At 35.5% G+C, this 26,694-nt stretch overlaps 3 protein-coding genes across 9 annotated transcripts; 1 reads left to right on the top strand and 2 right to left on the bottom strand.

Moving 5' to 3' along the window:
* Positions 1-682: 682 nt before the first annotated feature.
* LOC128175037 (uncharacterized) lies at positions 683-8,613 on the bottom strand. Of its 6 annotated transcripts, none has more exons than XM_052840417.1 (4): positions 8,488-8,613; positions 7,619-7,859; positions 6,427-6,634; positions 683-2,321 (listed from the first exon to the last, which is right to left on the bottom strand). In XM_052840417.1, exons 3-4 carry the CDS (start codon positions 6,439-6,441, stop codon positions 981-983), a joined length of 1,356 nt encoding a protein of 451 aa, XP_052696377.1. In that variant the 5' UTR covers positions 6,442-6,634; positions 7,619-7,859; positions 8,488-8,613; the 3' UTR covers positions 683-980. The 6 variants fall into 6 exon arrangements, with proteins under 6 accessions (XP_052696377.1, XP_052696378.1, XP_052696379.1 ...); XM_052840418.1 differs by having other exon boundaries at positions 8,492-8,613; XM_052840419.1 differs by lacking the exon at positions 6,427-6,634.
* Positions 8,614-10,268: 1,655 nt separating this feature from the next.
* Positions 10,269-15,561, bottom strand: LOC128176770 (uncharacterized). The gene is made up of 2 exons (XM_052843301.1): positions 14,856-15,561; positions 10,269-11,898 (listed from the first exon to the last, which is right to left on the bottom strand). The coding sequence occupies exons 1-2, from the start codon at positions 14,862-14,864 to the stop codon at positions 10,768-10,770; spliced, it is 1,140 nt and encodes a 379-aa protein (XP_052699261.1). The 5' UTR covers positions 14,865-15,561; the 3' UTR covers positions 10,269-10,767.
* An 809-nt stretch (positions 15,562-16,370) lies between these two features.
* On the top strand, positions 16,371-26,694 carry LOC128178843 (tubulin polyglutamylase complex subunit 2-like). Of its 2 annotated transcripts, XM_052846213.1 has the most exons (10): positions 16,371-16,528; positions 16,635-16,714; positions 18,114-18,201; positions 18,582-18,722; positions 20,142-20,243; positions 20,637-20,702; positions 23,843-24,006; positions 25,421-25,560; positions 26,092-26,160; positions 26,433-26,694. In XM_052846213.1, exons 1-10 carry the CDS (start codon positions 16,462-16,464, stop codon positions 26,500-26,502), a joined length of 987 nt encoding a protein of 328 aa, XP_052702173.1. In that variant the 5' UTR covers positions 16,371-16,461; the 3' UTR covers positions 26,503-26,694. The 2 variants fall into 2 exon arrangements, with proteins under 2 accessions (XP_052702173.1, XP_052702174.1); XM_052846214.1 differs by lacking the exon at positions 20,637-20,702 and having other exon boundaries at positions 16,372-16,528.

Raw genomic sequence — 26,694 nt, 5'->3', positions numbered from 1 at the left:
AACGTAATGTTGAGTCAAGCATTGTGACAGAGTTGTTAAAAGGATTTGAACATGTAAACCATTTTACGGAAAAAAGATATATGAATTTTTTTGGATTTGTTAATAAGACGATACTCATTTAAGGTTTACTGTGTGGTAAAGGCATTTGAATGGGAGCCTACAGCAATACAAATCTAAAATTAATGTTATCACCAGACGGTGTACAATGAACTCTCTGCTCCATCTATATAAATCACGTCACCATCAGGTAACTGTCTCGAGTCTTACAAATATTTCTTGGGGTGAGTAACCTACCATATACAGGGGTGACCTGATCATAGATCACACCAACAAAGCTTTCCAGGGCGCTGTGACCCTATAATAGTTATCTGTGAACCCACTACCAGTTACCAATGTCCATACAATCATTGTGATACTGAAACATCCGACTCCCGATCCTATATGTTCCCCAGAATCTGTTAAGAAACATTGCCCCTCTAAAGTCGGGTGCAAAATAATCTGTATTTACGTAAATCGAACACTTTATAAAAACAGAGGAACAAACATTGCTCTTTGGATGGAGTGGTTTAGGTGATTAGGACAGATACCAGGGGTGTCGCTCGACGCCGGATCGAGAGGCGATAACAGGGCTATTGGATTTTGAAGGAGATCCACTGAAATTGTGAAAAACAACTCAAACCGATTCACTTGGGTCTTATAGATATCTTACTTTAATCTTAAAAGGAACGACTTAACCGTTTTCTAAGAAATAAATAAACAATAACTTAAACATTTGAAAGAACAAAACATACCGCCTCTCGTAATATACAAAAGGATACAATGTACCGGCCCAGTGTATCCCCCTCCGTACATGTAACAAACACAAGTCAAAACAGTCTATAGAAATTTCAAACTTTACAATTTCTTAAACACCGGTAGTCTTCAGTTGCCTGAGGTAAAATCATGCAGCACCAATTCTGTAGACATTGTATCGTTAGCACTCACTGCTCCAGCAGACTATGGACTCCCTTCAACAAACCAAATGCCGCAGTCCAGGAAATTGAGTTACTTCTCTGGGATCGCGTTAGATAAGTGTCCTCGGACTTCTGCTTCGGGATCGGAGGTAGGACTCTGGATTTGGGAGACTTGACGGAAGACAGGCCTCGTTTTGGTTCATCGGATACACCGAGGCTGCTCATGAACTTTAGACTCTGGGCTTCGTCCATCAGCATGGGGAGGCTTTTGTTCCGCCTTCTGCTCCTCCCTGACGGTGACAACACTGTGGGATCACGTGATCGCAACGGTGACAGGGGAGAATCCAGCTTCTCAGGAGAAGCGGTGTCTACCCTATGGCTGTTGTTTGCACTAGAAACATCCACATTGTTTTCCTGTCCGTCAAACATAGACAGTCGCTCACCTTCAAGCATCGGGATCGAGATCTCAGACTCTGTTCCGGAATCGTATCCATATTTCATCGGGTACAAGACGGACGCCGCTTTAAGTGACATTGATTCTTCAGTGCTTCCCCTGAGAATGCTAGAGTTCCTGTTCTCCTTCTCATGTTTATCCTCGATATCCTTTAGTCCGTGTTTCTGAGCCAGAATATTCACTAGGTTAAACAGTTTCTTCGTGTTTGTGGAGTGTTGCAGCTTAATCAGATCGGAGAAAGACACCCCTTGTTTTTTGGGTTTAATTGTTCTAAGATGGCTTTCTAATTTTGTCTCAAGCTCTCTGTTTAGAGATATTTCGGGAAGCGTCATATCCTGGCTGAGGTTTTCACGCCTTTCCAACTCATCATCCTCGTTTTGTTCATTGTCTTCCATGATGGAAGGTAGCGGAGCACCAAGGGAAGGCAAATGTAGGTCGGTTCTTTCTTTCACTGTTTTCTGAGACCCCTCCTCTGTGCGTTGTTTCTTTTCCTCCGTGTCTTGCGCCTTTCCATCGTCGCTGCCGCCTATCCCGCTGTCAGGAGAAATGTTGTCGGGCTCGAGCTCACTCTTCCGGATATTTGGTAACACCGGTTTATCCCGCACAACAAAGATGGTGGACACATGTTTCATGTTATCGGAACTCCTCTGGTCTCTGATTTTTTCGTCCTGTTCTCTCTTTTCTCGGTCACGTCTGCCCTCTCGAAGCTTCGTGGAATATTTAGCTATGGATTTTCGTAGTTTGTTCTGTTCCTTTTTTATATTTCTTACCACAAACTCCATGTTTTTTCGATGTAAGTTCATTTGTCGTTGGTATTCCACCTCACTCCCGGCCACACGTGTAACCGTGACTTTGTTAATTTCGCTTTGTATTCCCGCTGCACGTGCATATGAGGAATGGGCGAGAACCATTTCCTGCAAATAAAAGGTTGTCTTTAAACTTTGTGATCATTTACAAATAAGTAAAATATTTGCTTACATTTATTGTTTGAAAAAATTCTTGTTACATACTGGCAATTAACGAAGGTAATGAAGTAAAGAATAGTAAAAGTTAAAAATGCAGTCCATAAGTACATGACCGTATCTATTTAAATATGTTATCATGGCTGAAAAAATTACTATTTTTTAATAGACTAAGGTAAAAGTAAAGATTTACTTTAGTTAGAAATCCAATACGAATACAGGTTTCAAATTTTAAATATTTTACGTATCATAAACAGAAAAAATGTGCTGTTGCTTGAATAAGCTAAGCAATGAGTACAACACTTTTAATTATTCAAGTCATTTTATTGAGATCTTTAAGAAAAAAATATATCCTATAGCGTTAACGCGGTTTATAACATTTCGCAGAGAAGTCATTTTAATACTTACCTCTGTAGGTTTATGTGTAATATTTCGCTACGTTTTCTATTTGACTGATGTTTCAATACAGTATGTGGGGTTATCGTTAAAATTGCATATTTTGACAAATTGCCTCTTAAATATTCTATTATCGGAAATAAGTATCCTTATTTAGAAACGTTTTTCTTACAAGCACCAATCAGAGGAAAAGTTGAGCCTTCCACATTGTATAACTGTCAGGTCAGAACCTATCATTAATCTACAGTACAGTTAATGTGGCCCTCCAATGCAGACGGAATGACAGAGCAACTCTTGGATTGTGCAATCGACTCGACCATTACCTTCATGATGGAGTGACTAAGTTTCCCGATGAGCTTTGTAAACTCACAAGTGTGTTGTTTAGTCCTGAAGTTCATCATTTGTCTTTATAATGCACATGTTTCGCTATCCAGATTTTCACTACACGTATTCACGATGACATAAACTATATACAATGTTTAGAACATGATAACAGTTTCACACTTGGTTTCTGTAATTGCCGTTAAAGACGTTCTAAGTCTTTGGTTTTCGCGGGCGTTGTTTTATACACGACAAATGAAGGGGTGAAGATTGGGGGTGCAGGAATCGCCGACATTTGTGACAAAAATAAGCAATAAATCTTGAGAATCTCTGCAATAAATGGGAATCGGCTGTTAGTGTTACGTGTGGACTATCGGAGTCGTGCTTACTTGTCTTATTAACGGTTGTGATAGACCGTCAAATTATCGCCCCTGATCGCGGCATTGCTAGGAGGCGACAGAGAAAGCTTTTAAGCGCCTCCCCGCGGCCTGACGGGGACACAAAGGACCCGGATCGTGTTTGTTTTGAAAATGTCGGATCTTAAGTCTTGACGATACACTGATTGCAATGTAATTTGTGAGTTAGGGTGTTTTATGACTTATTACCTGGTTTGAAGCTTTGTCCTGTTACAGACTGTTTTGATTTATAATATTGGGCCTTTTACCTTTAATAGCTCGCTGATTGTTTTTTTAATACCCAGTTTCTACCTGTTCATTACCGAAATATTTCACCAATAATTCCACAAAGCTTAAAAATGTCTTACGTAAATTGCAAAAGTTTTAGAACATTTTGTTCTAAATGTCGGTTACTTGAAGGATTTAGATTGACTATTGTAAATGTTTATTTTTGTCACCGTAAATCAGTCTCAAAAGTTTTATCACAAAATCAGTTTAAAACCCCTTTGTATGATCAAATGCGCATATATTTATTTTCTGATTTATAAGCAGGACATGTTGGACAGACGTGTTGAAAAAAGTTATAATTTGATACCTTGTCTAGTACCCCACGGATCCAGTAATTAAACTGGTCCCCCTGCTCTCGCCAGCGAACTCTTGACATCATCCTGATACAGTTTTCTTCATGCGACACAAAAAATAAACACTTAAAGTCCCAGACCAACTGCTCAAGTCTATGTTTGTGAACGATTTATGAGTGGAAACGGCAAAATGAAGATCAAGATGTGACGCATTTGTAGAAATAAAGAACAAACAAGTGAGTGACTATAAGGTGAGGGTTCCGTAAGCCGCGCGGCCCCGATAAGGCAGGGCGGTCCCGATAAGGCAGGGCGGCGTATTAAGACAGTTGTTTTTGTATAATTCCTCTGCACTCGTTTCTCTGTTTGCAGGAATTCAAACAACTGATCCGAGGATAATTTGGTAAAAGAAATCAATATTTTGGGGTTTTTGGCCGGTGGAAGTTTGTTAGCTCATAATTAACTTAATTAGACCTTATCTACATTTGACATTAACTAAGTACAAAATAATTACCAGGAAATCCTGTTTATCAGACTACAAATAAAGAAAAGAACCTTGAGTCGGAGTAGCAAGGCATGGATCTATACCCAGAAATGCAGACTGTAGTCTGGAATCCGAATCCAAACCCCGATCTGGTGGATAAGAAGAGATTTTGTTGGGTTCCGTCCGTGTTGCATCCAATCGAACCAAACAAACTTACAAAACTTTTACATTATTTTTTATAAACAAACCAAAAGAGTATAGCTTAAAACACTGTATTGTGTTGGGGTTTTTTAATGTCAGAATTTGATAACATTAACCTAAAACGTGTCTTCCTCCGATGTATGTATTTAATTAAACGCCTACATTTAACTGAATTTTTTTGTGTTCCGCTAATCTGTAAGTACATGCATTATTGTAACATTACAGACGTTTCTTTTACCAAGTTTCTATTTCAATGTTGAACAGACTGCTTGACAATTAATTGAGTTTGGAAAATTCAAAACTATCTCTATTCAAATTACGACTTTAAGACAGGTTAACATTTGATCACAATGTTGGTGGTTTCCCAGACCAGACTACGAGTACATTATTCATGTACATACTCATTACATCAAGCAATTGCAAAATGGTGATTTCACGTTCTTTGCTGTCTAATATTCGAAACGAGGTAGAATGATTTTGATGAATTTCAACTCGTATAGATAAGTCAAAACATTCAAATATTTAAAGATTCATCTTTACTGTAAAGAAAAAAATTAATAAAAGGTATTTGCACTTAAGGTCAAACGACACGTTCCTCAATTTTATATAACTGTTTCCATGAATTTGTTAATGGTTTACTAGTACTTTGACATCCTTTCTTGCAAAAAATTAGGGTACCTTACTAGGCATTTCTGCAAAATACTAGAGTATGCAATTTCCTATATAATCTTCTTGAAAATACACTAGAATTGCTGATATAAAAATAAATGAATATACAGCACAACGAAAATCACTATATTTGAACACTATCTCGGACGGGGCCAGACTCCTAGAACCTACTCCCATGGCAGAGAGCGGCCCCGGTTCTAACCACTAGGCCATCTAGGCATATATTCATTTACAAGTAAATTTTAATCATTTTGAAAATAATTATAAAAAAAACTTTTATTGGAACTCTTTATTACTAGGAGATACAAAAAATATTCTCGAGGAACGTGTCGTCTGACCTTAAATTAAGAAGATTATATCATAAAGGATATGGCGTATAAAATGCCTACATAATGACGGAAAAGATACTAAAAAAATTAAAATATCAACAAATTTTTTAAATCATTTAAAACAATATATATTCCATAGAACATCGATTTTAACCCTGAAATATGTCTAATACTTGAAATATGTCGATTTAAATTGGCGTATGCGTATTAAAACCTCAAATTAGTAACACATTTTAGAATTTGACTTCAATGCCTTTTCTTTTATAGCGTAGGTTTGTGCTACATTTTTTGTCATAGTCTAAATAAGATTTTATAGAAAACAAACCGATTTCAATCAACAAAAACACTAGATACATTAAAATATCATTTGGTATCCCAACAACTGAACAGTTTAGAGAAAATAATAAAAGTATGTTAATTCGTGGCTAAAGTCGTATATAGCATTTTAAAAATCTTGATCTTTTAAAAATGAATATACATTATTAGACAGTTCTTAAAACAAATAAAAATTAAAACTTGGTCGCTTGATTATAAGAGTAAACTTTAATTTCCGAACAAAGCTACTGTATATGATCTCTGTTATAATACTTGAAAAAGTTACCAAGCTGTTATATCGACATAAATTGCCTGTTGAAGTAGCATATTCTATCATCATATTGATTTAAATGATGCAATAAAATAAACCTTATCTCTGTCCATATCTACAAGTTGTTTCTATTTCCTAACACCTTGAGCTCTATTCAGGCTGTTTGAGAGGACGCCGTGAGTCGAAGGATTAGAACTAAGGTCCCCCCGCCGATCGCCGTCCCCCTGTAGTGGCGGGGACCAGGAATGGTCCATGGTTAGGTATCGATCCCCGGTGATCGACAGTTGATAAATCAGCTGCGGGGACCTGGGGTGGTGATTTAAATGTATTGAAACTTAAATCGTCAAATCGTCAAATATTTACTTTACACCAAATCTCTGGATTTCTCCAGCTGTTCTGGCATTTCGGTGGCGAGAAGTGAACGAGATTTTGACGGAAAGGGAAGTGTTTGACTAAGGGTTGCGTATAGGGGAGATTTGATTTTTGAAATTAAAAATATTCCTTTGTTGGGTAGATAACAACTTACTGACAAGCACGCGGTTCAAATTCGTTAATACTTCTGAAATTTCAATGAGTTTTTCTAACTTTAACTTCAGTTTATTCTAGATTTGAATTTAATAATCACCTTTCGCGTATTTCGATACATTTATATGTAACATTATTTTTTTTTATCTCATAAGATGAGTTTATCATTTTTAATATCATTTTCATAACATTCAAAGTCAGTGTAGCTAGCATAAAAAATAATACTATTGTATTTCACATTACATGTTAATGTAACATTGTAATAAATGTAATGCTAAATATATCATTGTAAATGCCATTAAAATGAAACATATGGAAATATTAAAATGCGCGGGGAGTTTCTTAATTAGTGGACGGTAAACTATCTCCATTTTTGATACATCTGGCTATTATTTAAAACCCTCTTTGTTGTATTCAAGCTTATATTTGAGTCTGTCTGGCTTTCGTTTTAGCTGAATAAATTACACTCTATATTCAGGTTAATCAAATTAATCGTAAAGATTAATAAAAATACCATAAATGTTTTAAAATGTACCTTTGGAAATTGATCACATTTCGTTACTAAATTTCTATGAAAAGGTATTTCTTTTTACCAGCAATTCCTATTTTAAAAATTAGGGATACTTGGATTAAAATGATATGAAAATTATCTCAAAATGTCTTCTTTGTCGCAGGACTTTTTAATAAATGTGCATACCATTTCGATTTGTAAGCATAATTTAAAAAATTAATAAATTCATGGAAATAGATGTACAGCGACATTACCTTATGCATTTTCCTTAAGAACTGTAAGCCTCCGTTGTTTAGGGATTTTAACACACTGACCCTCGTGGATCCTCATAGAAGGAGGGGTTGGGGGTGAAATCTGTCCCTCCCTGGTAATCACATATGTGGGTCGCGGAGATGTAAACAAAAAATTATCACCGGACTGGCTATATATCAGGCATCCCTCAGCTTGTGTAAAAGGTTGATCGCTGCTTTCACTCACTGAATCCGTGTATGGTTCCTTATAAAAAAAAAGACAAAGTGAGAGTTTGTCGTCACAGAGTGTGGGAAGTGATATCTGAACTGTTAGACCAATTTATGTACTTTTGAAGCAAACATGTTAATGATGAAATTAGAAATCGTTAATCTCTTGGCCACACTTTATTTGACTGGATATTGTTGATTCTAGAAAGTCAGATTTGTTTGATTAACGTCCAGCCATTGGGAATCTCCTATATTTTGTAAGAGTACATCTCAACAGGTAGAAGAACTGTCGCTTTTTCAATAACCGATATTTGATCTTGTCTTCATAAATTGATTTCTTATAAGCAATGAAAAAGATATTAAGTGTTTATTAACTCGGTGTACATTTTAAAATCCTTTTTTAATCAAATAAAGAAACGGAATTGTTTGATGAAAGCATTTAAAGTCAGGTTAGAAAAAATCACATTAAACACTGTAATATGTTATGTAATCTTCGAAAAACATATATTCAGATATAATTCGTTTTACTCTTACTTATTTCTGTACAAAATCAATAATAATTTAGATTCTTAAAAAATTGTGCATATATCTAAATGTATCTACATGTAATATGGGACTTTTAGGACAGGTTTTATAAGTTACTCAACATATACATTACAACGTACCTACAGTCGTTGCTCTGCCCCTCGACTGTACAGGGTGCAGCGTGCCCCAGCGGTAGATCTCAGGTAATTACCCTGGGTGGTTCGTCACGTCTTGTCTGATGCGTCCATAATTCATACTGGCTTCTTGTATCGATCCAAGATTTATCTCTTTTTATCTCTAAAAATGTTAAAATGTCATCGAGCGTCGGGTGCTACAGAAACGATTGTAGGGCCAAGGCAAGAAAATCATGTGTTGCTTGTAAGGCCAAGGCAATAGAATCTTGTGTTGTTTGTAAAGCCAAGGCAAAGGAATCTTGTGTTGCTTGTAAGGCCAAGGCAAAGGAATCTTATGTTGCTTGGAAGGCCAAGGCAAGAGAATCGTGTGTTGTCTGTAAGGCCAAGGCAAGTCTAATGTTTGTCAACATTATTGTATATTTTGTTTTTCTAAAGTTCAATGTTTTGAAAGAGTTATCTCTTAATCATATAGTTGTCCTTCCTTTCATTATCTAGAGTTGTCCTTCATTTGTAATTTAGAGTTATTTTCCCTGATTATCCACTTCCTGTTGATTCCTTGTGTGACCCACACAACGACATTCTACCGTTGTTTATTCCAAGTATCTATGCTGCCACACACTGTAAGTTAACCTGTATTTTGATGTATTTCTTGCGCGAATACTCATTGCATATGTGCCTGTTTTGTTTGATATATTAATATTTGCAGTATTAAGAAAATATGTCATTCTCTCTTAAAAGTATGGAGCAACGTTACTGTCATTATTATTATATCGAAAGAAACGTACGTTTGTAACAATTCTTTTTATGGAATACATTTCTGTTAAAACTTTATGTTTTGGATCTCATATTTAATTTAAATCTTTTTATCTTTACACTTTTTGATAACCAAATTTCATAATGAGTTTTTGTTGCCTTGAAGTACATTGTTAAAGATTTTTAGAATTTATGAGTAATTCATATTTTGTATCTTGTTTCAGTTTTTTACCTCTATGATACAATAAACGAAGCACCATATTGTGTTTGGTATAGCAAGGGAATCATTTATTGTTTGTAAGGCGAAAGCAAGGGAATCATTTGTTGTTTGTAAGGCGAAAGCAAGGGAATCGTGTGTTGTTTGTAAGGCCAAGACAAGGGAATCATGTGTTGTTTGTAAGACAAAGGCAAGGAAATCATTTGTTGTTTTTAAGGCCAAGACAATGGAATTATGTGTTGTTTGTAATGCCAAAGCAAGGGAAAATTCATGTGTTGTATGTAAGACCAAAGCAAGCGAATTATGTGTTGTATATAAGCCCAAAGCATGGGAATTATATGTTGTTTGTCAGGTCAAGGCAAAAAAAATCTTGTGTTGTTTGTAAGGCCAAGACAAGGGGGAAAATCATGTGTTGTATGAATGACCAAAGGAAGGAAATTATGTGTTGTTTGTAAGGCCAAGGCAAGGGGGATTCATGTGTTGCTTGTAATAGACCAAGATAAGGGAAACATGAGTTGTTTTAAATAGGCCAAGATAACAGAATTATGGGTTTCTTTATAAGTAGTTGTAATCGGCCAAGACATGGGAATTATGTGTGTTAACAATTAGCCAAAGCAACATCAACTACACATTGGTTTTGTTCAACATCAACTACACATTGGTTTTGTTCAACATCAACTACACATTGGTTTTGTTCAACATCCTAGGACAACTTTACAATTTGTCATAGGCTGAAAACAAATTCAACAAAATATTTGTATATATTTTTAATATAACAAAAATAGGCCAAACAAATTTTATTACTGGTTGCTTTTAAAACAACGATTTAAAACCTAACCGTTACATGCAGTTTCATGCAATAGCCAAATACTTATCTGGAAATCAAATTTGTGTGGTTTATTCTAATAGAAACGTATCGAAGCTATCATCTAATGTCAATAAATGCCATATAAAACCCTTAAATTAGATCCTTAGTTTAAGTAGACCAAACTTACAATACTTTCGATTTGGTGGACTTGGCAAACTTGGGTAATTTTATTAAGCATTTAGTTCTACGGCAACATAGCCATCGGCTGTATGCAATACAAGTGAAGTAGGAAACTACCGAAAAATACAATATGAGTGACACCTGTAACTTAAAATTTGTTTTTATTTTAAATTACACTTAATTGAAAGACGTTTTTTTGGACAAACTATGTTTTACACATCCAATACACTAATTTCAAATCCAATATATAAGCATATTATATGTACATTCATAAAATCTTTATCTTGCATGCAATATGTAATGAACATTTAAATTTATGAAGGCCCTATCAATCAATTAACGTGTGTACGCCTTTGATCAAAGCAATCGCATCTGTCCAGGATATCGGACCACGCTTTTTTGTCATTTTGCGAAATTCAAGACTTTCTTCCACAGGTTGTCGTGGTATAATCGGCAAATAGCCCGACCTAGGAGATTTCACTCGGGCAGAGCTTTGTTTGGATTTCTCGTGATTTTTCGGCGTAGGGTGCATAATTTTACCGTCTGTCGTCGATTCCAGTGAATCAAAGTTCAATTTATGTCTGTCTGTCTTTAGTGTGGAAACCTCTGATATACTTCCGGTATGGTTAAATTTCTCTGCCGGAAGTGAATTATAAAGTTGCGTAGGTCTACTCGCATCGTTTTGTTCAATGTTTCTGTTTTTCCCGCCATGCTTCTGTGCCAGTATATTGACCAAACTAAACAGTTTCTTGGAGCTTGTGGAGTGCTGTAGTTTAATTAAGTCAGAGTAGGACACGCCCTGTTTCTTCGCTCTTAGCGTCCGTTTGGGACCAATCCTAGTCTCTAGTTCGGGATTCAGCGTGATTTCCGGTAACGTTCTTGGTTCCCTCACTAGATTGTCTTCTTCGGCGTAGACGCTTGACTTTCTTCCTGACGGAGCGGGGGCACTGATGGGGGGAAGTGTGAGTCCCCCATCCTCCGTGTCCCCTTCAAGCGCCTCATCTCTCTCCCCAACATTCTCCTTATTCTGTTGATCGTTCACATTTTCTTTCGTGTCTTCTTCTTCTTCTTGGTTAGTGCAAGAAAGATTCTCTGATATAGTGAGTTTATTTTCTTCGGGAGGAGTCTGACTATTCTGTGGGAACTGCATGTTATATATCTCGGAGATCCTCCGCATATTGTTCTTGCTGTTTTTGTCTCTGATTTGGTCCTCTACTTCTCTCTTTGCTCGGTCTCGCCTCCCCTCGTGGAGTTTTCTTGAGTACCTCACAATTGACTTTCGCAATTTTTTTTGTTCTTTACGAATGTTTCGGACCATAATTTCCATGTCCTTCCGCTGTAGGTTCATCTGTTTTTGGTACTGAACCTCACTTCCGGCTACACGGGTCACCGTAACCTTGTTGACCTCGCTTTGGATTCCCGCAACTCGAGCGTAAGATGAATGTGCAAGCGCCAAGTCCTGAAAGATAGTCATACAGTCACACACATAATTTCTTGAAAGCATTTTTGTATAAGTCTAGAAGTGCATATAAATGAATATATCTATAACTTATTCTCATTGATAGATTGGTGGATTTAAATTAAAACCCATATTGGGCATCAGGAATTCTTTGTTCGTATACACGAACCCAGAAATGATTACGCGTTTGCTTAGAGATCGATGGTTAAAAAATCCTGACATTCATTTAATGGTTTTTAGCATTAGCACGCTACATATTGTGTTTACTCATTAAAACCAACATTTAACTGACAGCAACTCCCGACATAAAACTCATAAGAAAATACAGAGATCTTTAATTCATGTAATGCTTTTTGGACTTCAAAGAGGAATTACAGGTAAATTACAGGTAAACCACAATGTGGAAATGGAACCAGGAGAGTCAGTGACAATTAGCAAGGTAAGAGATTGGGTCACTCTGTAAGTGGGTGGTAGTTAGTTCAGGTATTACTTATTCATCAAGTCCTTGGACCCACGGTATAGAGCAACGAAACACGCAACCATTCCTAAACGCTGTGTTATGTTATTGCTAAGCTGACCAGGTGTTATTTCTAAATCAGAAGGGATACTGAAATAGGTGTATGATTATTCCAAAGAATTCTATCAACATCATTTGTCAGGAATTTGATGGAGATCATCCATGTATATCTCAGATAATTCTTGGCAATTCCCGATCATTAATTTGAATCGTTCACCTATTCAGATTCCTAACCTCAAACATTTTTTTATACAATACGATTTATTTTTAAATAGTTTATTTGGATACGATTGCCAAGGACAATACTATAAAGTTTGTCAAAGAAGTCGGAAATTTTATGTACAATAACTTATTCTAAATTGAACCAAGCTGAAGTTCGAACAATATCACAATCTTTTATTCATGTTCAAAAAATATTGTAAAAAATCAAAATTAATGCTCAAAATGAATTGGTATTGCTCCCATTGTCGAAATGTCATACATGCGAGAAACTTGTCATGTAAGCGAAGGACTGGATTTAACAAAATGGAAAAAAATCTTAGTGTAATACTAAAATAATTCGGGGTTTTTTTTTAATTTCTTTCTACTCACGAAAAATATCTTTTGAAAAGTACATGTATATATTAGAAATTAAAGAATATCGGGCTTTTTTGGTATAAATATGTCAATGAATGTAGCTACACTTCAAACTCTGTGCATTTATATTTGATCTACAACCAACTGGACCTACAATACACGGGTAACTTGGTTTGGCGGATAGTTATTTTGGATACAACCACGTTTTTTCTCGGAATCCTGTCGCCACTTGTTTGTTTCTTCAGAAGATTAACTCGCCATGTCGTATTTAGATTTGTCAATCAATTTGAAAGATGAAATTAATAGACACGGATCACTCGGCGTACTTATAAAGTGAAGACAATAAAATGTGGTGACATTAGGAGGCTTAGTGGCCCTTCTCCCTCACATGGGTTTTGTCCCGTTTTCCCTAGGTGGTAGGGGTGTTTGGTAACGTAGCAGCACTGGTCAGCACTAGGATGAGAAAAAAACGGTCAGTGACGTCACCGATCGTGTCTCGGTCGTCAGTTGATAAATCGTAAGCCGGGGATCGCCTGGGGTTTAAACGTATCAGATATTAATTCGTCAATCGCCTCATATTTACTTTTCTTCGAGAAAAATCAAATTGTTTCCACTCCTACGTAAAGGGCATTCTCCTGATGTTTCGGTCTGGTATTTTGTACATTTTAACCTAGGGATCTACATGTGCAATATAAATAACCATTCTCCCAAGGTTTTACAAGTTCCCTAATGTCGTGCTCCGTATATTGAACCGCCGTGTATCAAAGAAAAAAGACCCACTGGCCATATAGTTTCAAAAGTTTTACTGGAAACTGTTAATGGACTATTGATCAATCTTTGAAAATATTTTCAGTTCACTTTTCTCTGATGTTGATAAGGCACCGCAAATTAAGTCATTTTGAATTCATTCAGATATAATGGACAGCAAATATGTAGATTTAAATCTCTATATCCTATAAAGTTTAATTATCATAGTACATATCATGCAAGATCTCTGGGATCTTAAGTTGCTTTGTATGCTTTGCTATTTAGCATGAATTCCAATCAAAATACGCATTAAATACATTAGGTCTACAATATCTTAGGATTGTGTTACATCATAATCTTATTTTTAGACAACTACAATTATACTACACATTTTCCTCACTTCTATTCAATTTCATTATTTCGTTTACATTTTTTCAACATTCTCCCTAATTCATTGTTGAATGTCGTTTTTGTGTAAGTTAAAAGCTCTATTCAAGAGTTGATTGCAACGTTTATCTTATGACCTGTTAATTTGGGGTCAGTGTTAATTAGAATGTAAACCTAAACGAAATAGGTACCTATTTAACGGAGAACTTTGAAGTTGGTTTCAGATCTCCGATGATATTTTTAATTTGGTATAAAATAATCAACGAATATCATTGAATGAAATTGAGTGCATGAATCCTCAAATAAGTGAAAATCATATATTTTGAATGAAATAAATATGCTGTATGCTTATCATATTATATTTTGGGAGTACAGTTTAATTATAAAAAAGAAACCCCGTTTACAGTTTATGGAGATTTTCATTCTAGATAACGAAGCTGTGCCTTTGATATCAATATAAATTTCACTTAATAATTTTTTATATTGTACTTTCAACAATACATTAGAAAAAGTTATTTACCAAAGCAAATTTATTTGAAAATAACAAAACATATTATTAATATGCAACCAATAGATATTTCATTAAAAATTTGATGGGTTGTACAAGTGTTCATTATCTATGTATATACTCCGAACATATAACTATATAATATGAATCATTACACACGAAATTTTAATATAGTCAATAAACTGATGCTATTACATTATTCTGGGTTTTATTTTTTCATACCTTCTGCATCCTTCAGTTGGCGTCGTTAAATCCAGTACTACCCAGATCCTTCAGGACCGTAGTGTGCAAAACCAGACTCAACGGCTGCTAGTCTGTATCGTGCGCAATGTCATCTGCGGAATTTCCTTGCCATTTCAATTGAGAAACCTTGGACTACTTTAAGGAACGGAAAGTTAAGAATGGCGTTTAACACAAATAAATAGGGCCCATGCCTTAACACTTTTCTTGTGTGAAGCGAAACTCGATCTACCCCGAAACTGGAGTCCCATTCATAAACATCTCTACCACACTGTCAAACTGTTGGTGTTTTAAAGTCACCGCTCAAAAGACGACATCCGAATTTATGTCTTCCTGCGGGTATTGGTTTATTCTTTAAATCAATGAATAAACTGCACCGCGATAAAACTGGAAATAGTTAACGTTGTTATACATGTATGAAGATTAATGAGCTCTGCTTGGAGTGCCCCTGGTATCTCCCTTTGCCCGTCTGTCTGCCTTTGTTCAGTAGTTCGATCGGGATCCGTTCTTTTCATTATATACCAATGTTTGTTTACATATACCGCTAAATTTTCTCTTTCTTCTTTTTTATATAAAAGTACATAATTCCCTATAAAGTTCAAACAGCCGTGATCCTGATTTCACCGATGTGTGCCGTTTCGTTCGTAGATTTATTATCGCCTCGAGCACGCTCTCAGAATTCACTCCGCTACACATGTGGAATAGAAAACATGTAACGCAACTTTAAATGTTTTCTGAAGTTTAATGATACTCCGCATGGGTCCCTCATATTAAAATTTGACTCTTCAGGGACGTCATTGCTACAGGGGGTGGCTGCAACATGTCTATCTGTAGGAGGGGGGGGGGGGGGGCGGAGGGGCTGTGATGATTTATTGGCTATGCCTGCTACTCCCATTTAAAGTATTTTTCCGAATAAAATAATGTTTGAACTAATTAAATCAACCAGCATTCCTAGCTGATAATTTAATCGGCGGAAAATCTTTGATCCGATTTAAAATTCCATTCCAAAAAAGTTACATTCTATGTATACATAGTTTGTTTTTAAAGAGAATGGTCGTGTACAGATACTGATGGGCGTCGTTATTTTGCAGTATATATCTCAGTCAACACAGACCTCGGGTAAAAATTATCACAATTATAAAAAATGATTTAATTATTCCCAAATAAGAGTCCCATATACATTATGTTACAGATTTCTTTTGATTGCTTAGGCTTTGCAAAGTAATTTCTTTCCGATCAATGGCTAATTGTATTCACCCCCCCCCCCCACCCCCTTCCCAAATAAAAACCAAAAAAAAAAACTAAAAAAAAAAACCCACCCAAAAAACTGATAATCAATCTAAATTAATATATACCATTATTTTCGGTCAACAACTATTATACATACTTTAACTTAGAGGATGCATGCACAGGTCTGAGAAGTGCTAGCGCTCTGAATGAATTTTATTCGGGATCGAAGTTTGAAATATCGCGAACCTTTGGAATCTTATCAACGCTTTTATTCTATAAAAAATAACAGGATGCTATCAAGAAATATTTCGACATTGATCAGTAAACAAACCGATGGAAACCCAAGTTGAAGTTTCTGATGGAAGACCTTGACAAAACCAAGAGTTTGTTAGATCAACTGAATGTCGGCATTATCACGTACTTAGGTATTTTGCGTTTCCTTCGAAGATGATAAAAAACATATTGTAGCATCCTGTGTACATTTTTTAAGTGTAATCAACGACCTTACCAGCTTACAATAAAATATTTCAGGGAAGAAAAATGGTGTGTGTAAAGTGGACCTAGACCAACGAACTCCGGCTGATAGACATGCTGTCCTTATGTGGGAACAGGTAAACAAACGATAACAATCTTTTTAGATATTGTCTCTTCATGATTTATCACGAGAGAGAGAGAGAGAGAGAGAGAAAAGAGAGGGATGGTTATACTATTCATCTATTATGATATGTAAACGGTGTGACCGTTGGACCGAGCGCAGATTTAACACAGTGCAGGTTGATTTATGTATGATAAAATATATTTAAAACGCACACAGTAGGATCCGCCTGCATAGTTGCCTACTCATACCATTCGTCAAAGTTAAACTAAACGTTGCGTGCTCCGTCTACATTATGACGTCATATTTCAGACGTAAAACGTTCAAGTTTTGTCTTCGGAAATAGCCGAAGACAGTTACGTGATTCCGAATTTTTTTTATTTCTTCTTTTATTGTTCATCAATCTTATTCATATAAATGCCGCGGTAATAAAACTTAATAATACTTTATTCAGTATCTAAAAGATCAGTTCCTTGACGTTTATGTTTTTATTTTCAATCTGATAATTTGATAAGACATACATAGAACAAGTCGTGTTTCTTGATTGAAGCACTATTGAAACTTCTCTGGTTTCCTTTTTAATTTCTTTTAATTCAAATTCACTTCTATTGAAACACTGGAACCTATTAAAGCGAGTTTAGGGGCAATAAACATCGAAAAGTACCTGTCAATCAATGATCGAACTAACTTTTTAAAAACAAAATGGCTGCCAATATGGCGGCGCCCAGGGCTGGAAGAAATTTTTTTTGGCCTTAGTACCCCTGATTCAACTTTCATTTTTTACTGATTTTCTTATATATACGTGTTACCATTAATCCTCACTTCGCAAGGCGGGCTTCGCCCGCCTCTCGCTGCGCTCGGTATTAGCTGCATGTCTGTAGCTTCCGGTCTGAAACCATTCGGATGGACGACTTGGGAGCTACAGTGCAATCCATTAAAAAACTTTTGTATTTATTGCGCTCAAAAACAATTAGAACCATTAAATTCTTCATGCAATTTACAACTGATATTGTCTCTTTACTTGCCTCTGAGTCTCTCGGGAACATGCTACCAACCTCAGAAAATCATGTATGTTAATTTTACATTGAGTTCAAGAGTTGCCACTTTAACATGTAAACAAATTGCATCACTTCACTGTATTGGGCCGTAATGGTGATTTAAAGACGATCTAAGGCAAGTAGAGAGATAATATCATTAGTAAATAGCATAAATAATTTAATGGTACAAACAGTTTGCACAGAATTTGCATATATATAAGGTTAATCAGTCCAAAACTAGTGCACGTTTTTGTGCACAATAAATACACAATTTTTTCAATGGGTGACACTGTAGCTCCCAGGTTGTCCATCCGAATTTTTCAGACTGGAAGCTACAGACCTGCAGCTAGTTTTATATACTATAAGTCTTTGTTTCAGAGGAACACATGTTTCCTACCAGAAGATTTAAAGAATTTTTACCTGACGACTGATGGGTACAAGTTGACATGGTGTGTGAAAATGGACAGTAAGTGATTAGCAGGGATCCACCTACGGTACAATTATAGGCTGAACAAAAAATAAGCTCACTTGAAAGTACATGTATCAGAGTTATATGTTACTTGTTACAATATTCAATTACAAGTTCATATTTTAATATCTGCAAACAAACATTCAGAAAATTGCTATTTTAATTTATATTAGATTTTAAATCAAATCTATTATAACTTGTTAAACAATAATTTTTCTCCAAATATGTGACAACACACCACTTTAAGATACACTTAAAAACTAAAGGATACTGTAACATGACACCAAAATTATATATTATGAGATTTTGGGATAGGAAAATAATGAAAGTTGGAATGCATTCAAAGATTATCATTGATATTTATCCTTGCACTTAAGACGGCCCAATTCCTCTGGGTAAACTCCACATCAACAAACTAAGTCAGCTGACCCGCATCGGTGGAAGCATTGCCCCTAGTCATGTAAACCCGACCCTGGCCGACCTTGATGGAGACTCAGACACCGAGGACCCAGTGTCAGGTTTGTGTGTGTCAGTGAGATTTTCTATGACAGCAAATGTGAGAAAGTCTAAGAGAAAGATTATCAGTGAGATAGTTAAGAAAGTTTTAAGCAGCAACTGACTGTGAAATATATAGAACCATTTTAAAAAGGCCTTGGACTTTCAGTAGGATGTAACTATTTATTTCTTGCGTCAAAACAAGTTAAAATGATGCTGGTTTCAAGTGAAATATACACCGATTGCGTAGTCTTATCTTGTTGATTTCAAAGAGCCATGGCTGAGTGGCCAGCAATGAAATAGACAGGCCTATGTCATAGTGATGTTTGGACCCAAAGTCCAAGCTTTTGTTAAAATGGTTCTAAATACATTGAAAACATATTGGTGGACTGGGAATAGAACCCGGGACCCCTGCAACTCTAGTCAAGAGCTCTACCACAGAGCTACCCAGGCTGATATCCTCAATCCATATAGCCCCAACTACTACAGTATTCTGTAAATATTTTCATACTAAAAAATTCCTTTGATATTTTACTACTGATTCACCACTTTACTTTCATCAAACATTTTCCTAAACCCCCTAACAGGCCTCTGAAAGATTGAAGTCGGGACCAAAAGCCACCATTTTCATCCATAAAAAGCCCACACCATTTTACTTTAAGGGGCTGGTGAGGGTGTTTAAAGATATTCAGAGTTATGACATCTAAAGTAAAATGTGCCAGGAATTTCACAAAATATATTCCTAAATAAGTTTAATAAGTCCAAAACCAAGCACAACTTTTTGTGCACAATAAATATACAGTTTTTTTGTATGAATGGAACTGTAGCTCCATGCTTTGTCAACCCAAATTTCCCATGGAGCTACATTTCTGCAGCTATGAAGAAAGATGTTATAAAATGGATTCTGTGATATATATGGAGACAGATTATTTGAGACAAAAATTAGTAGTGAGATAGATCAGACAAAAAGGTTAATGCAGATTAAATAGAATATATCTTATGTGAGATATACCATAGTCTAAAATATCTTATAATGGGAAAGACAATACTGTCAGGTAATGAACAGATGTACATGAATGTAATATGATATTATGGACTAGAACAGAAACTTTGAAGTAACAATTAAACCATATGCATGCACAATGCAAAATGAATGGCAAAGAGCAAAGCAGATCATTTGAGGATGATCCCTTCTGCTTCATCACAATTTGAAATACATGTTTCAAATATAGGGTGTGTCAGATTACAAATGGGGATTGAACATGGAATACATGTACTAGTGCATGCATTGCCTGAAAAAGTAATAATTTCTCATCCTTAGCCAGTTTTGTAAATATTAAGATCTAATATTCTTATAAATTTGTAAGTTTGAATTAAAGTCAAACTATTCTAAGCCTGGCCTATGATCAGGATGTTAACTGTGTCTTATTGTTTTTGTGTAGGGCAGGAGAAGCCGACCTTTGACAACAGGTGTAAGGTGTTTGAGTTAGATCCGTGTGACGGGTACGGGCGAGTGTGCCTCGTGTATAAAGAAAGCAGGACAGGTAACTCTTCACTTCCAAAAATTATGCGGGATAGTCTGATTTATCTCCCTTTTCACACTGGCCTAAGATGGAATTGTAAATGTACAGTATATTCCTATTGAATGTCAGATTATATTAATAATATTTGTTTATTTCTGTATAACAATTTACTCATGAAAGAATTTCAGTTAACTTGAAACTCACCAAAAAATTAATCGTTGTATTATTCATGTGATATTTTGTGCCTGCATGCTCCAGTTTGTCAATTTTTGAGGGATGCATGTCTGTTTAATATGCAAAAAAAACCCTTTGTCAAATCAAAAACAATCTGAATTGTCTTTTAATAACATTGCTACTATTTGTTCACTCATGTACCTCACATTCTAACACTGGCCTTGCATTGTAATTTATCAGGAATGTCCTATTTTGATGCCAATGAAATATTTGATGGCAAATACACATCTGAACTTGTACGATTTGGTATGACTTTCTCCTCCTACTTATGGTAGTTACTTCCCCTGGCTTTTTGGGCATGGTAACGTCCTGGTCACACAGTCTCTGTTATGTGGTGGGTGGTGTTGTGTGGATCGCGGTGTTTTGTGGGATGTGGTGCATTTCAGTCCCATACAACAGTTCTACGTCTTTGTGTGACTGGTGACAGCATATCATGCAGAAATGGCCAACTTTCCTGGTACAATCTGGATTCAAATAAACTTCCATGCTCTATGCTGCTTTCAATGCTTCAAAAAATTAAGTTGATAGAGATTTTAAAACGGGCCACACCAATTCAATTTCTTGCATGTCAGCTATCTGATGAAAAAAGGTATGAGTGGGTGAGTGATTTAATATTAATACATGCAATATTATTTTTTTGGCTGGCAAAATTTTCTAGCGATACAAAATTGAATTTGAGTGGTGAAATGAGTTAAATACGATTATATATTTTTAAAGTTTTCAGATTAAAAAAATTATGAATTAGAAGAATGAAGTGGGAAAAATAACTGAATTTTCAGGTAGTGGAAAATTTAAAATAATATTATTTGTATAGTTTTGTTTAAATATGAACACTCAGGTTTGACGAGCAAGAAATAAAATTGGTGTGGCCACAGGGATTTTTATCTCTCATTTTGATGAGGATATTTCTCATAAAGCCTGGAAGTTTACCTGGACTCAATCTTTAGATCCCACTGTGTATATATGACACTCTATATCGCTGTATCCTCACACCCACTACACTGGTTACTGTATGTAAATGTACTGCACCCTGATGTAGAGGATGTGTAATCATTGAGTTATTTACTTTATATCCGTTTTATTGTGGGGGTTTTGTGGTATTTTAGATTATAAGTATGAATAACTTATTTGTAAATTCAAGATATTCTTGGTCAATTATCTGGATTGTTTTTGTATGTATTTGTATCATTTTCCTTTACATTTGATAAAGATTGATGGATATTGCGATAATTATCCTGTAAATCTGATATGGATAGATATTAGAATAATTATCCTGTAATCTTTTACGGACAACTATTTGGATACTTATCCTGTAAATCTAACAAGGATGGATATTGATATAATTTTCCTGTACATCTAATAAGGAATTGTTATCCTGTAAATCTAGGAGGCGCCATTTTAATATTTTTGAGGTACATGTATTTTTTTATATCAAAAAATAAATATCTGATATCAATAATTCGAATAATTGATGTGAAAAAAAAAATTCTTGATATTAAAAAAAAAAAATTCTTGTTATAAAAAAATCTATTTTGTGATATCAGAAAATCATTTTTTGATATCACAAATTCAAATTCTTGATTTCAAAAAATGATTTCTAATATTCCAAAATAGATTTGTTGATATCAAGAACTAAAGTTAATTTTTGATATCAAAAAACCGAATTCTTGATATCAGAAAACCATTCTTTGATATTAGAAAATACCTCAAAAATATTAACATGGCACCCCATTTAAATCTAGTCTGGATGGGTATTGGGATACCCATACTGTAAATCTAATTGGATTGGTATTAGGTTACTTTCACTGCAAATCTTATAAGGATGATTATTAGGATAATTATCTTGTAAATCTAATAAGGATGGAAATTGGTATATTTATCCTGCAAATCCAGAAATGATGGGTATTTTTTTGGTATAAGTATCCTAATAATGGTTTGTTTATCCGAATTTTTTCAACCAGAGAGCTATAGATCTGCCGCTACCTAAAAACCTAAAAAGGATGAATTATTGTCCTGTAAATCTAGTAAGAGTGGGCATTGTATTGGGATACTTATATTGTAGTGTAAATCTTATAAGGATGGATATTGGGATAATTATCCTGTAAATCTAATTAGGATGAAATTTGTATGTTTATCCTGAATATTTAATAAGGATGGATATTGGTACAGTTATCCTGTTACATGTATCTATATTTAGGTAGGATATTGTTATAATTATCCTGTAAAAGTAATCAGGATAGGTATTGTTATAGGTATTTTTATACTCATTTTGCAAAATTTAATCTAAAAAGAAATGATATTGGGATAATAACATGTATTCTGTATAATTATTAATTCAAGGATAACAATCCTAAAATTAATAATTGTATGTAAAAAATCCCAATATCCATCCTTATAATATCTACAGAATATACTGGTATGTCTAATGAATAAGGATGGTATGGGATAGTGGGGGAATAAGGAGTTGTCTAAGTAAGATCTGTATTTTGAAATACAGATCATGATTATATATACAGACGAGTATTTGTTATCAATATCCTGTATATCAATGAATGTTTCTGTAACTGTATATTCAAATAAGTGATAAATATTTGGGATCAATTTTACATCCTATAGATTTGTACTAGTAGGGCTCTTAGAAGTCTTAGTACATGTAAGTTTATAAATCTGATACTCATTCTCTAATAATTTTCTTGGTATAATAATTAAGCAAAAAATTTCAGTCAACAAAGATGGATTCAAACAGTCCAATTTTGTTTTATGAGCTAGACTTGTCCAGTAGGTTCCCAGTGTGTAGCTATCCATCTGTCTGTTGGTGTGTGGTTTTATTAGATGTCCCCTTTTCGATTTCCCCCTTTAGTGTTTGCAACGTAGCAGATTGCCCCTAGATGTAGGACTGGGGTGTTTAATTTGTGATGTGTTTTATGTAAAATATCTGTCATATTGAATCCCAGACAAACAGCTTAATGACAGGTTAAATCATTCCCTTCATTGATTGGATAAATGTGAGATCACTTCTGTTAGTTTATATATTCATGATGATTTGACTTTGAGAACAGTGCTATACTTAAACATAAAGCAAAAACATTCCTAATGTTTAAAAAAAAGAGAGATGATAATTAACTCCATAGTTATGAGAAACAATTATATTATTGTATGTCTATTTATTGATTATGCTTTTAACTGATTGAATCATAAATTTTATTAAAAAATTTGAAAATTGTACTTCATTCCTGCATTTTTCTGGGAAAATTACCTGTATATGTTAATTACAAAACCCAGACATGAGAATGTTTCTCAGTTTGTAAATTTCTGTTTTAAACAGTTTTAAATAAAATCAAACTTTACAAAAATCATATACTAAGATGCTAGGAAATGTTTAACAGGAGGAAATGAGCCTCGAGTTGAGATCTGGTTCCTGGACCGGGCGTTACGATGGCACTTCCTGTCCGACTCTTTCGTCGCATACTACAGACTGCTGCTGATGCACATGGGGCTTCCCCAGTGGCAGTATGCCCTCACAGACATTGGGCTCAGTCAGCAGGCACAGGTAAGCCAGGGTTCAATCAACAAGCACAGGTAAGCTAGGGTTCAGTCAGACGGCACAGAAATCTAAAGGCTTATTCATTATGCTCAGGTAACTTATGGCTCAGTCAGAAGGCACGGGTAACTCGGGACTTAGTCAGCAGACACAGGTAACTCAGAGCTTATTCAACAAGCACAGGTAACTCAGGGCTCAGTCGGATGGCACGGGTAACTCAGGACTTAGTCAGCAGGCACAGGTAACTCATAGCTTATTCAACCAGCACAGGTAAATCAGGGCTCAGTCGGAAGGCACAGGTAACTCAGGGATTAGTCAGCAGATACAGGTAACTCAGAGCTTATTCAACAGGCACAGCTAACACAAGGCTCAGTCAACAATCACAGGTAACTCAGGACTCAGTCAACAGGCACAGGTAACTCAGGACTTAGTCAACAAGCATAGGTAACTCAGTAATTCATCAACAAGCATAGGTAACTCTTAGCTCAGTCAACAGGCACAGGTAACTCAGGGCTCAATCATTAAGCACAGGTAATGCAGGGCTTAGTCAACAGACACAGGTAACTCAGGACTCAGTCAACAAGCATAGGTAACTCAGGGCTCAATCGTTTAGCACAGGTAACTCAGGGCTTAGTCAACAAGCATAGGTAACAGTAACTCAAGACTCAGTTAACAATCACAGGTAATTCAGGGCTTAGTCAACAAGCATATGTAACTCAAGACTCAGTCAACAAGCATAGGTAACTCAGGAACTCAGTCAACAGACACAGGTAACTCAGAGCTTATTCAACAAGCATAGGTATCTCAGGGCTCAGTCAACAGGCACAGGTAACTCAGGGCTCAATCATTAAGCACAGGTAACTCAGGGCTTAGTCAACAGACACAGGTAACTCAGGACTCAGTCAACAAGCATAGGTAACTCAGGGCTCAGTCAACAAGCATATGTAACTCAAGACTCAGTCAACAAGCATATGTAACTCAGGGCTCAGTTAAAAGGCACAGGTAACTCAGGGCTCAGTCAACAAGCATATGTAACTCAAGACTCAGTCAATGAGCACAGTTAGCACAGCTAGGGCTTAGTCAGCAAGAAGTAATTGAGAAAGAGAGAAAGAAAATAAAGGGTATGTCTGAGCTCAGTCTGCAGCAATGCTCAAAATAAAGAAAAGGAAGACAGAGGTATCCCTTCAAGCCCAGTCATTAAGCATTAAGATAACATTAGTAAGCAAGAAATACCAGTACACAGCAAGTTAGAAAATAGAGAGAGAGAGAGAGAGTTAGAAAGAGAGCATGACAGGGTCTGTGGGGTTTAATTTACTTTGAGTTGAACATTTGCAAAAGCTTTTACATGACATTGTGCATTAATTTGTATTATAATAAATTTTAAGAAGGAAAATTTTATTTTGATAAATTTTTCCATACACAGCAATGGTTCAACATGTATGCCCCCACACGGCTAGAACTGGACCGGGAGTCGATGTGTGACCCCCACACATTGCCCTCCATCCCAAAGTCCGGGAGTGTCCTTGACATTGGCAAGGTCTTCAAGGGGAAGACAGACAAAAAGTAAGCACTGCATGAGTAGAATGTATGAAGCTTGGCAATTTTCTGTCAGTACGGATGAATGACTGAGTTACTGTCATCTAAATGTGCAAAATAAGATAGCAGTAGATGTGTACGTATGTTAGTATTGTTGTACTGTCAAACAATGCAATGGCAGTGAAGCAGTGCAGCCAAAAATATACAATGGTTTTGAATTTTCCATGTTTTCAATAATGATCATACTGTATTGTGTTGTACGAGACATATTACTGTTATCAATGTAGAGCTACAGCACTATACAAAATTCTAAAATAGTCATGTCATCATCAGAAGATACAGTATTTGGTGTCACAAATTGATCAGACACCAATACTAAACAGCATAAACAGTTGTTGAAACATATTGTCACATACAATTCAGCTCTTCGTGTTGAGGTCCATATAACACAAAGCTTGTACATGTTCCTACATAGCCATTCATAAAACCAGCCAGGCTGGCCATGGATATTGTTTATAAAGGAACTCCATTTACACGGCAGTCTGTTTTTTTTAACAGAAAGCCAGCTTCCTCGTCTCAGCCTAATGCAGCCAATGCCAAGAAAAAAACTGTCATCACATCAGCAAAGTAAGACTCAGAATCTTAATAAGAACTCTATCTGTGCTTTTTGATCAATTAAACACAATTTTATTATTTTTTGTCCATTAATTATGTTCAAATTCAATAGAAAATTTTTGTTAAAAGAAATTGTTCAAATAGTTTTAAAGTTCATCGATAGTTGTCATATGTTTATTTCAATTTTTTCAAGATGTTTGTAATATTTTTAGAGTGAAACAATATCAAGGTCTACATGACAGGTAAAAAACTTCCTACTTTCCTGTTGTTTTGTTTTCTTGTAGGTCTCAACAAGTGTCAGGTCTGAGGACATCAGCATCAACATCCCAACTCCCCAACAAAATCACCAAGTGAATGCTTGTACCATTATACATGTATTTATTAACTGTGTATATAGTGTCAGTCATAAAAACTTCAAGCTACATTATAAAAATATACATGTATACATGTGTGTAGCTAGTTATAGACTTTATGACATTCTTGTAATTATTTGTAAATTGGGGAGGGGGTAATTATTGTCATATTTATTAAAATGTATAAGAAGAA

The sequence above is a fragment of the Crassostrea angulata genome, chromosome 3 (assembly GCF_025612915.1).
Source record: "Crassostrea angulata isolate pt1a10 chromosome 3, ASM2561291v2, whole genome shotgun sequence".
In the NCBI taxonomy this organism is placed as follows: domain Eukaryota; kingdom Metazoa; phylum Mollusca; class Bivalvia; order Ostreida; family Ostreidae; genus Magallana; species Magallana angulata.
This window is presented reverse-complemented; position numbering and strand designations above follow the sequence as displayed.